Source organism: Canis lupus, chromosome 23, assembly GCF_011100685.1.
Source record: "Canis lupus familiaris isolate Mischka breed German Shepherd chromosome 23, alternate assembly UU_Cfam_GSD_1.0, whole genome shotgun sequence".
Classification (NCBI taxonomy): domain Eukaryota; kingdom Metazoa; phylum Chordata; class Mammalia; order Carnivora; family Canidae; genus Canis; species Canis lupus.
In genome coordinates this window covers 33,076,293-33,089,035 of record NC_049244.1, presented here as the reverse complement: position 1 = coordinate 33,089,035, position 12,743 = coordinate 33,076,293, and the positions used below count along the sequence as shown (strand labels likewise).

Genomic DNA, 12,743 nt, shown 5'->3' with positions numbered 1-12,743 from the left:
AATTTTTGGTTTTGGTACCAAACTTAGGAATTTAGCAGCCTCTTCTGACCTTTAATCAAATGATCAATCTATAAGCATTTACGAGTTCTGTATTATGCTTATTAGCAAAGGGCTTCAGATACAGTGGAGGATTTAAAAGCACAGAAAGGGAAGGACTGCTACCAAGGAGACTGTAGCCCATCAGAGGTCCCCAGACTAGCAAGCTAGAACAATTAGACAAAAGGCTGAATTACATGATCATAAACTGACACTGCTTTCAACTTTCCACAATTAGGGAGAGTGGGCATCTATTCTATTATGTAGAGTGGAAATCCACATATAGGGTTTGGTTGTGTAATGAGATCAAGTTTACGACGAAGATGACTTATGTATAGCATTGTGCTGATGTGTGATAGCCTGGCATAGAAGGTATGGGGGATGGAGCTACAGGGCCCTGAGCTGGAAGTACACCTGGGTCTCCCCTGACTCACTGTGTGCCCCCATGGGAAACATCAGAATCAGTAATTCTGAACCCAGAATTCTTACAGTTCTTATAATTATAAGTGGGCAGGTAAATGAAGATGTTTTCAGAAATGAAAAATTCAGAAAGAAAGATAAAAGAAGCTATTAAAAAACTTCAGAAATAGAGTAAGCAAAATGAAATGGCAGAAATCAGATCAGACATATCAACAATCACAGTAAAGATAAATGAATTAAGTCTCCATATTAAAGTATTTTCAGATTGAATATAAAAACCAACCCTCCCAAACATATCTAGGTATATGCTGTCATAAGAGATAAATCTAAAATAAAAATTTAAAGGAGGTCTTTTTTTTTTTAAAAAAAGGACAAATAAATACTAGCTAAATCTTAACAGAAAGAAAACATGTCAACATTATTAGAAAATAAAATGAAATTCAAGGTGAAAAACATTATAAAGGACAAAGGTGATTATTTCATAATATAAATAAATTATTTCAATAAAAAATTATGTGCCAAAATGTAAATACTGGGAAACCAATATTGTCTTGGCAAGTTGAGAATATAAATTATTAAATGATAGCAAAACTTCTTAAAGAAAGATTGTGTTGCCAGTAAAAGTTATAAAGAATACAGAGAAACAAAGGAAAACCATAATGTGGTAAATGCAAAATACAGGATATAACATTATGCACACTAAGAACTCTGTAAAATCCTAAAATCTGTACATATATGAGACTAGAAAAACATATACAAAAATGCTATTAGTTGTATTAGGGTGATGAAATATGATTTTTCTTCTGTTTTCCAAACATGGCTTGTAATGTTTTGTTTTATAAACTGCTCTTTAACATGTATAAAGCAGAATATGTACAATAAAACAAATCTTGAGGGGCACCTGGGTGGCTCAGTGGTTGAGCATCTGCCTTCAGCTCAGGTTGTGACCTGCTGAGATCGAGTCCCACATCAGGTTCCCTGCAGGAAGCCTGCTTCTCCCTCTGCCTATGTCTCTGCCCCTCTCTCTGTGTCTCTTATGAATTAATAAATAAAAACTCTTTAAAAAAATAAAATAAATCTTGAAAGGAGCTCTCATTTTCACCTACTGGATTATCATAAAATGAAAAAGACTAGTAACTTTGCTGTTGGTGAATGTGTAAGTATGAACAAGTACAGGTTTTTAGGAGGCTAAGTTGGCAGGATCTATGAAATTGAATGCACCCGGCTGGCTCAGTCGGTGGAGCATGCAAATCTTGATCTCAGGGTTGTGGTTTTTAGCCCCATGTTGGGTGTAGAAATTACTTAAAAAATAAAAAATCTTAAAAAAAAAAACACCCTGAAAATGCACATACCATCTGATCCAGGATTTTCCCCTCCAGTAGTCTATTCTAGGAAAATTCTTACCCATATACACACAGGAGGAAAGCACAAGGATGTTCACTGCATCATTACAAATAGGAAAACCATGAAAATGACTTACACTTCCTCTATAAGGGATTATGTAATTTAGTTATGGTAGAGCCATGCCACAGATTATGCAGCAGCTAAAAGAATGAGAGAGATTTATATGCATGGAAATGAAAAGAATGTTAAGATATGCTGTTAGTGAAAAAACCCAAAATTAACAGAATGATCTCATATATTAAAAAAAAAAAAAAGCAGCCATACAGAATAAAACTGTTTACTCCATGTAGCATACAAGGGAATAAAATCACAGAATATATGGATGGGTTACCTCTGGGAAAGGGAATGAAATGGCAGGGTGAAGAGATAGTGACTTCTGCTGATTATTCCAGTTATGTTCCTGTTATCTGAATGCATTATGAGCATATAAATCATGAGCATACATTTGTGAATAATTCTCTAATAGGAAGAGTAGAAGGGTAGGAAAGAGGGGAAACAATTAAATCCTGTTCTAGGAAGACACTAAGTTCGGGCACTTACTCGCTATGTGCTCTTATAAATCATTCAACCATATCTGCGCCTCAAATTTTACCATCAGTTAAAAAACAGGGATTATAATAATGCCAAAAACTTATAATCTCTGATATGCTTCAGGAATGTGAAGGATTGCCATTCTTAAGGTGTAAGGCCTCTTTTATGGAATTATTGCCATCTCAACCCATCCCATGTTACCTACTGAGAGAGGCAGGCACTAGGTGTTCCATAAATATTAACAATGACTGTGATGATTACTATTCATTTTAGAATAAAAAAGGTTTGTATATGGATTATGGGCTGCTAATTTTGCAAGTCTTCATTACTTTGTCCCAGATAAATACAGGGAAAAATAAAGAGTACATAAGGTTGTATTATTAGCCTAAGCTTCATTTAGTATGACTCATTGAAAATAAAATATTTCCTTTCCTTTCAAGTATGAACAATTCTTCCTTTAGGTTAATGGCAGCCTAAACAACAAGGCATGAAGATTACCTCAATAAAAAGCTCCCACTAGTGGTCAATACTTTCTCTCTCATTTGGTAAAAATGAATAAATTAATTGAATGAAATGTATTCTTTCTTAAAAGGACTTTTTAGTATTTTTCTCCACTCCAGTAGGAGCTGAATAAAGAGTCGCTGCTGAAAGGATCAAGCTGAAATTCCTTTATTCCTTTCGAAAGACCTTTCCTAACCCAGCCCATCTCACCCCTCGGGCCGTATCATTGGTCACTCTCTGCAGAGCCTCTGGCCACTTTAGACTATGCTCTTAGACTGCCCACCCTCTCATGCTTCTGAGCCTTTGCTTATGCTATTCCTCTATCTGGAATCTCCTAATTTTTGATTTTGATAAACTTCTGACATCCTCCAAGTCAAGATTACATGTCAGTCCTTCTGTGAGGGCTTCTCTGTATATTTGTTATGCACTTCTGTGGAAATTTTCGTCAGGTGTGCACTTTTCTTTTAGTCTGTCTGCCTTGCTATAAAAATCTCTTGTTATTCATCTTTGTTCTCCCCAACACATCCCAGATATCTGAAATGCTTAATGACTGAAAGTAGCGGAAATACTTTGCATACAATAAGCACTCAAATACTTGTTAAATGAAGTAAGATTATTTAATTTGCTCTTTATATATGAATTTCAATGAGAGACATACTTGCAAAAAGTTGCTTTTTCTTATCTCTGTCGAAGTTATTTTTCCACTCCAAGATCTGTTGACTGTGTAGAATATTCTCTGAATAACCTGGTTCCACAAAAGGAAAACAAACCAAATAAAAACACTGAAGATATCTATTACTTCACCAAAGGCCATTTTATGAATGTATCTTGAACCAAGCTATGTTTTGGTTTTCTGATTATGTCAAGTGTAATTTCTAATAAAAACTAATACCGTATTTTAAAATCTATACCTGTGTCCCCTATAATTCTAAGAAGAATAAAAAGATATTCTTTGCTCATGAGCCTGCATTTCCCAGCTACTACATGTCACTTTGTTTACCTCTCATCTTATACAGTGATTCAAGCAGTGCTTATTGGGCTGGATGTTCTGGAAAGGCAAATGAGGAGGGAAACACACAGTGAGTTGGCTTAACAACTGGTGGGTCATAAGAATGGCTGCTAACATAGTGCAATTCAAGGGGGCATTATTCTGGCTATTATAGCCTTACTCACTGGATTCTTTTTTTTTTTTTTTTACTCACTGGATTCTTAAAGACTTCTAGTCTTCCAGACTCTTTCTGGAAACTCAAATACACCTGGGATAACTCATATACTGAGTCCTAACAGAATGAGCAATTCTGGAATCAGCTAGTGTTCTAAAGACTTTAACAACAGATGTGAAACTCTAGAGAAGACCGGACAGGATGAGAGAGGAGGGAATGGGTAGCAACAAATGTGTCTGAGATCAATGACATGTGTTGTGGTGTAGTGGAGGACTGGAGAAGGAAAATAAGGTTGCCACCCTGCAGGGAGGAGGCCACAGTGTATTCTTAACAATTTCACCTGGGGTTATGCGTACCTATTTAATTTCCCTTTCACCCGCTAATTTTGTTTTTTTTTCTCCAAAAGGAAGCAGTAGTGAAAAGAGCAATTTTAAGCATTTTTGTTTTGTTTTGTTTTGGTTTAAGGTTTTATTTAAATTCTAGTTAGTTAACATATAAGGCAATATTTGTTTCAGGAGTATAATTTAGTGATTCATCACTTAAATATAACACCCAGTGTTCAATATAAGCAGATTTCTTGGCACATTGCCTTTAATTTTGACTGTCTAATAGAAATCCTGTATCCTTGGTGATTTTATCATGGAAGAGGCTAGGTCCTTTTTAAAAGTTATTTTAGTGCAAGGACAAAAAAGGGAAGACATCTGGACATCTATCCAATGAGTAGGCCTAATGAGGGACTAAATCACCATTCCCCTTCTGGATTCCTTAGCAGAGAGTGATTCTCAAACAGAGCAGGGAAAAACCAGCCTCAGAATGAAGGCTCAGATTTCTGCTGTCTAGCTTTCCTTATCCTATAGCCGTGATAATTCCTAACCCTTCAGGATCTAGCTCAACTGCCAACTCCACAGGAAGTGCCAGAACAGGGACTGGAGTAGAGCTCTATTTTCTGTGTTCCAACTGTCATGTGAGTCTCCTTCAGTTCATCCTGTGGTTATATTCTAAATACTGGTGCACCTGACCATCATCACCTCCAAACTCCAACATATCAGGTCTTTCTTGACTTGCATCCCAGTGCCTGATATGATGCTCTGATATATGCTCTGCATATAACAAGTAGTTAATAATTGCTTGATATATTTTTTATTTGAGGAATAATTCACATATATTATAACAGTTTCTGGTGTATGACATGATTTAATATTTGTATATATTGCAAAATGATCACCACAATAAGTCTACTTAACATCTGCTACCATATAGGGTTATGGAATTTTCTTTTCCTTGTCATGAGAACTCTTAGAAACTTTCAAATATGCAATATATTTATATTACTGTATTATATGGAGCATTAGTTTTATGTATATATACATATATATATACATACATATATATGTATAGTATTAACTACAGTCACCATGTTGTACTTTATGTCCCCATGACTTATTTATTCTATAACTGAAGTTTGTACCTTTTGACTCCCTCTTCACCCATTCTGCCTACATCCACGCCCTGCCTCTGGCAACCACCAATCTGTTTTCTTTACCTAGCTTGGTTTTTGTTTGTTGTTTTTTTTAAAGATTCCACATGAGAGAGATCATATAGTATTTGTCTTTGACCTTTTTCATTTAGCATAATGTCTTCAAAAGTCGATCGATGTTGTTGCAAATGGCAAGATTTCATGCCAACCCTGGCCCTGTATGGTCAAAAATTCATATAAAACTTGACTCCCCCAAAACTTAACTACTAATAGCTTACTGCTGACTGGAAACCTTACCAATAACATAAACAATTAACATATATTTTGTACATTATATATGTATTATCTACTGTATTCTTACAATAAAGCTAGAAAAAAGAAAAAAATTAAAATCATAAGGAAGAGAAAATATATTTGCAGTACTATAAAAAATCTGCATATAAGTGGCCCCTGCAGTTCAAATTCATGTTGTTCAAGGGTCAACTGTATGTACATACCAAATCTTTATTCATCCATTGAAGGACACTTAGGTTGTTTTCATATTTTGGCTACTGCAAATAATGCTGCAATGAACATGGGGATACACTGATCTTTTGAGTTAATATTTTTTGTTTTCTTTAGATAAATACCTGGCAGTGGAATTGCTGCATCATTTGGTAGTTGTATTTTTAATTTTTGAGCAACTTCATCTGCTTTCCTAGTGGCTGCACCAATTTATATTTCCACCAACAGTGCACAAGAGTTTCTTCTACATCCTTGCCAACACTTGTTATTTTCTTGTCTTTTTGTTATCAGCCATTCTAACAGGTGTGAGGTGATATCTCATCATGATTTTGATTTGCATTTTCCTGAGGATGAGTAATGTTGAGTACTTTTTCATGTACCTGTTGGCCATTTGTATGTCTTCCTTAGAAAATTATGTGATAAATTAATGAGGTTTGAGACGCGTGTAACAAAGACTTTCATATTATACCTGTGATAGAGACATAAGGGTTGGAGTCATAGCTAGCTGAATAACTCTCTTCGGAGTTGTAAATAGCAGATGGATGTCAACCCAAGAAAGGTCTCTAATTAGTATTTCACATAGTACTATTCTCTATGATTTATATATAGCATATAAAATGTGTAGAAAACAAAGCAGAAAAGGGTAACTACATTCAAAATTACTAACAAGATAGTACTAATTTAGTGATTTTTACTCTTGAGGAAAAAATAAGATTAGAGTGTACATGTGACCATGATCTGAATGGCTGACTACCAGGTAGAAGAAGTGGTTGACTTGTTCTGTGTTGCACCAGAAAGCAGGACTTAAACTACTGGATAGATAGTCCTTATACTTAAATTCTTTACTATAAGGAAGAGTTTCCTAAAATTCACGCCGTGAAGCAATGGGTCGTCTGAAATAGTAAGGTTTCTTCTCACCACAAAAATTTAGGCAGAAGTTGATAGGATTTCTGCATTAGATTTGAACTGGGACTAGCTGGTGTCTAATTTTTCTATTGGTTCCTATCACTCAGACTCCGACTGGGGTGCTTCAGGGCAGAGAATGTGTCCTAATCAACAGTATATTCTTAACACTAGCTTGGCAGAAGTTTATATAAAAAAGATGGAAGATTTTTAGCACAGAAATTATATATATATAAACAGTAATAATACCATTTATCATGGTTTCATGACTCCTCTCTCAAGTAAAAGTCAATTTCAATACATATCATTACACCAAAATTTTCTATATTGAACATGATTAGATTTTTATCTTTATTACTTGATCTTGAGTATAAATTTATTTTAAAGTCTTTTTCCTATCTACCAAAATTTTATATTTATATATTTTTCAAATATTTTATATTATTTATAGAGGTACTGTATTACACTTAAAATTATAAAACTTTAATCTGTATTTATTTTTATTTTGTTATTCAGTTTTTTGACAGAATTTTTAAAATTCACAAACGTTTGACTGTTAAACATTTCCTATTTTTAGCCTCTTGTAACTTACCTAATAGCCTAAATCTCTTTATTCAGTCGCCCCACTTCATCAGCACATTTATTGGTTTCCACATTACTGATTCAGCATTTTAGCTTATTGAGGTAAGGGCACCATCTAGTGGTGAGAACATGTAGCTGCTTGGTTTTACATCAATTACCCTAGTTTTTCCCCCTAATTTGTTTCTACCACTTTTAGGTAAATAAAAAGGAAATTAATCACGATTTTAAAAATAGTAAATTAATTAATTAATTAAAAATACTATTAAGAATAATTGTTTACTACCAGTGAGTGGAATGAAACCTGACTTTTTTTTTTTTTTTTTTTTTTTTTTACCAAGGGATCTCTAGATGACATGATAGTTTGGATCTTAAAATCTATCTAAATACAAATTTCTTCCTTTTTCTATTAAGAGGAAAAGTTCTCAAAGGGAAGGAGTCAAGCCGTTAGTGATGAGCAATCTCTACCACAGTTTAGTCATCTCAGGAAATATCAGTACCTTGTCCTCAACAATTAAAACCCTGGCATTTCAGCCTGAAGTGATGGCTTCAGGCCAATCAAGACATTGAATATGTCACTAAGACACCACCATCTGAGCATCCAGTGAAATGTCTTTGCTGCCAGCGCCAGTGTCACAAAGAATATTTTCAATCTCATTGCTTATTTTAAAAACTCATGTGAGCACCATTTCCCTCAAAAGTCAGCATATGCCAGCTAGGAAAAGCGAAGTTTTTTATTCATTGGCAATTTCTTTGCATGGCATGCAAAACTGCAAACTCAAGGACTATAATTTGCTAGTATTTCCAATTTTCGTTTTCATTCAGTATCAAGAGACTTATTACTCAAATGCCAACTTGTCTCTGGAAATAAAGGAGAATATGAAGTAAACTTTACATGCATTCTCTTATTTGGGTAGTAATTTCTTTTTGCTGTATGCATAATTGGTGCTCTATCTTTCCAGTGTAAATATAGCTAACAAAATAAATTTCAATAGAAAGTTCCTCTGTAGAGAGCATTTTCTGAATTGGTAGAAGGTTGGGCTGGATTATCTCTAAGATCTTTCCTAGCTCTTAAGATTTCCAATTATGCTATTAACATACCCTGAGTTTATAAAACAATCAACAATCAGAATCCAATAATTCCATATGGAATTGAAGCCAGAGTTAATATGCAGAATTCTGAAGCATGAATAATTTCATTCATTTACTCAATAAATACTATGTATCTAATATGTGCTAGACATTATTCTAGGTATTTGAGATATTGTAGTGGAAAATATAGACAAATTCCCTGCTCCAGTGGAGTTTCTATCATCCAGAAGAGAATTTAAAATTAAAAAATTTAAAATATAAGATGACATAAGAGCAAAGAAGAAAAATAAAGCAGAATGGCTGAATAGAGAGTATGAGAGAGAGGCAGAGGGAGAAGGGTGAAGAAGGCAAAGAATGTTCAAGGAAGGCCCCACTAATAAGGGAATATCTGGTCATGTAACTGGATGAAGCAAATGAAAGAGAAAATCATGTGGAAATCCATAAGAAGAGCATTTCAGGCAGAGGAAGTAAAAAACACCTGAGGCAGAGGTGGTGTTGGTCTGTTCCAGGAACAGTGAGGAAAAATGCTCTCTAGAGGACTTTTTTATTGTAATTTATTCTTAGAAAAGATGTTAAATAACAGAATTATTAGCTGTGACCAAGCACAGTAAGTGAGGGGCAGGGTAGTAGGAGAGATGAGAGTGCAGAAGTTGTAAAGGTATGTGTGTAAGGGGCGGGTGTGGGAGGATTATGGGGAGTCTTAACAAGGACTTAGGCTTTTCCTCTGAGATGGGAAACCACTGGAGAGTTTGAACAGAGGAGTGATATGATCTGACTTATTTTTAAAGGATTACTCTGCTTTGTGGAGACTATACTATAGGGCAATGAAGGCATAAGCAGGGAGTCCAATTAGAATTAATCCATGTGAGAAACAAGGGTGACTGTGGTGGCAGTGATTTAGTACAATGGTATAGTTAACAGGCAAAAATAACTTCTTAGAAGACAGTGACACCTTCTGGCTCACAGAAAGACTTACAAAGTTTTACAACAGAAGAGAGCCAATGTAAAAGCCATGAATGAAGTTCTGAAAGGAGAAAAAGAACGGTAATATTCTGTAACTTGACAGAACCCAACAAATTCATGGCCAACAAAAACTACCCTAAGAATGAGAGGGTTTTCTTCAGAGGTGATTGCTCTGTAATATTAATGGAGGATGTGAGCCAGACGCAAGGGCTAACTCACTTGAGTGACTGTGGTTTGTCCTAGGGCTCATCTTTGGAATTCCTCCAAAGATAATCTGGGAGCTAGGGCAAAGAATGCTGGATGTGGCTGCAATGTGCACTGCAGGCCTGTGTGCTCTGACTCATAATTCATGCTTTGCCTGTGACTGGTCAAATGAAGCTATGCATAAGAAACAGGGAAAGAGAACACTTCACAAAATGGGAGATTGTGATTGTGCTCTGTTAAACTCTTATATGATTTGTTTTCTGACTATATGTAAGCTATTTCTCATTACCATTTCCAGTTCTAAATTTGAAACACATCTTTTTCTGGGAAAGACACATCTTTTTCTGGGAAAGGCTGTTGAATATTCTTTTCAATATTATTTGCAAATGCTCAATATCGACTGGATATCAATATTAATAACAAAGCAAAAAGTGTACCTCGGAAGACAAGACAGAATGAATATATCACTCTAATTCTGTACTTATAAGAAGAAAAGTAGATATAAATAATGAATTCAATTTTACTGTACCTTCCTTTCACTTAAAATAATCATTATAGCCCATGTTACCTTTTGCACAAAGATAAGAAAACCTGGATGCTGGACAGTGATAAAAAAGGAGACTTATAGATCTTTATTAAGAAAAAAGAAGATTCAGCCTACCGTGGTGATGTAGCGGGAGTGGAATTCTGGAGCATCTTTCAAGAACGTGAGGCCAGGGTGTGTATCCACCACATCCTGAAGAAGATTAAAAACAAAACTAAATTGACAAGCATACCAAAAAACAAAACAGGAAAACAAACATGCCAACAGAATTTTTCCTTCTTGTAGAATAGCCAGTTGAGCAAACCTGTTATTTTTAGAACACTGAACAATGCACTTAAAATTTGAGACTATTAAATTCAAATTTTATTACATGCATACTTATGTATGCTTTTTGATATGCTAGTATACTTGAATAAGACATTAGCATTTTAATTTAGCTATATTTGGTGAATTGTGAATCAAATATCTTAGAGGTACATAACAGAAATTCTAACATGTCAAGGCATGTCAGGGAAATTCACCCCTAGGGACTGTTGAGAGAAATTTACACAGAAAAGATGATCAAGCCAACTACAATGATTCTTTTTAACCTAGAGACATAGAAATTTCTGAGGAAAAAAACCAGCCATGTAGCCAAGTAGTTTGAAATTTATGTTAAATTCTGTGAATCAGTTAATGTCCATCAAAATAACTGGGTGGACAAATCTTATTTAATGGATTTAATTTTATTTTAAAGTCTGCTATCTTATTTTCATGAAAGACTGTTAGAATTTAAAACTCTGAAATACCATTTTTATTTTCTAATTAGATTTTTAAACCACTTTGAGTGAATCTAGAGAATCTACTGGAGATAATTACTGTTAATTTAACAACCAGAGGCAGCAGCAGTGCCAACATGGATATAATCTATTAATGACCTAGTTATAAATGGGCAGACATCAATTATATCTCTTTTGATTCTTCAGAACAGTTAGCTATCCATATCTACCAACACAGTATCAAACAAATGGAGCTTCTTTTTTTTTTTTTTTTTTAAGAGAACTCTAGAACTTTATTACAAGTGGAGCTGACTGTAAGGGGGCCCCGTTCTCCAGTCTTTCTTCACCACCCTCTTCCTCTTAACATATCCCTCCATGACAGGTCACTAAGCCATGAAGGAGGAGGAGTCTGGGGAGAATGAAAAGGGGCAATGCCTTCTCCAAAGTCCTCTGAACAACTAGAGTCTTTCTGGCTCCAGCTGAGAATCTTCTAGTGGAAGGGGTGAGAGATTCCCCTCTCATCTCCAAGGTCCTCCATGTCTATATCCTGGGGTGCTTTTGTCTTCTTTTGCTGCTTGGGCTGTGGTCCACTAGTCCTGACTGGCCTTGTGGGGGCTTCCACTTCCATGGCTGCTTTCTCTTTCTGGGCCAGCCAGATCTGCTGGAGGAGCTTTCTGCGCTTCTTCCCAGACAGAGTAATGTTGGCACAGGCACTGGACGCCTGCTTCTTCAAGTGTTGCCGTGTGATCAGCCCTTCGTCTATCACAGCCCCGACTACCCGATGCTTCAGTCGCCTCTCCCGGTTCAACACCCGCCAGCGCTAGAACAGCTTCTTCTTCAGCTCCGTTCGGGGCCGGTTGATCTTCCCCCCAGGAGGCCCCATGGCTGCTCAGCAAACGTGGTTCCAAGACCACGTTTTGCCTCCCCAATGGACCTTACTATTTAACTTTTTATTTGGAAATCATTTTAGACTTATGGAAAAGCTACAAAAATATTAGAGATTTCCTATGCCCTTCTCCCAGCTTCCCATAATGGTAACAACTTACAAACCATAGTACAATGATCAAAACTAGGAAACGAACACTGATACAATACTAAACTATAGACATTATTCAAATTTTACTAGCTTTTCCTGTAGTGTCCTTTTCTGTTCCAGGATCCTATGCTGCATTTAGTTCTTTTTTAAAAAAATTTTTATTTAGATTCAATTTAGTTACCATATATACTGTATTATTGGTTTCAGGGGTAGAGTTCAGTGATTCATCAGTTGCATATAACACCCAGTACTCATTACATCAAGTGCCCTCCTTAAAACTCATCACTCATCCCCCTACTTACCTCCCCTCTAGCAACCCTTAGTTTGTTTCCTATAGTTAAGAGTCTCAGGTTTGCCTCCCTGTTTTTATATTATTTTATATTCTCTTCCCCTATGTTCATCTGCTTTGTTTCTTAAATTCCACGCAAGTGAAATCATATGGTATTTGTCTTTCTCTGAATGACTTATTTCACTTTGTATTAATACCCTCCAGTTCCATCCATGTCATTCCAAGTGGCAAGACTTCATTTTTTTGATGGCGCAGTAATATTCCATTCTGCATATACATCACTTCTTTATCTGTTCATCTGTCAATGGACATCTGGGCTCTTTTCATCATTTGGTTGTT

At 35.7% G+C, this 12,743-nt stretch overlaps 1 protein-coding gene and 1 pseudogene across 5 annotated transcripts in view; both read right to left on the bottom strand.

The window, feature by feature from the left end:
* PPP2R3A (protein phosphatase 2 regulatory subunit B''alpha) overlaps positions 1 to 12,743 on the bottom strand; it is a 190,975-nt gene that overhangs the window by 62,829 nt on the left and 115,403 nt on the right. For all 5 annotated transcript variants that reach the window (XM_038570952.1, XM_038570954.1, XM_038570953.1 and 2 more), the window contains 2 exons: positions 10,439 to 10,513; positions 3,551 to 3,637 (listed from right to left, as the gene is read on the bottom strand). In XM_038570952.1, coding sequence (XP_038426880.1) covers positions 3,551 to 3,637; positions 10,439 to 10,513 — 162 coding nt within the window. The remainder of the gene's footprint in view (positions 1 to 3,550; positions 3,638 to 10,438; positions 10,514 to 12,743) is intronic.
* On the bottom strand, positions 11,109 to 11,977 carry LOC106557629 (annotated as a pseudogene).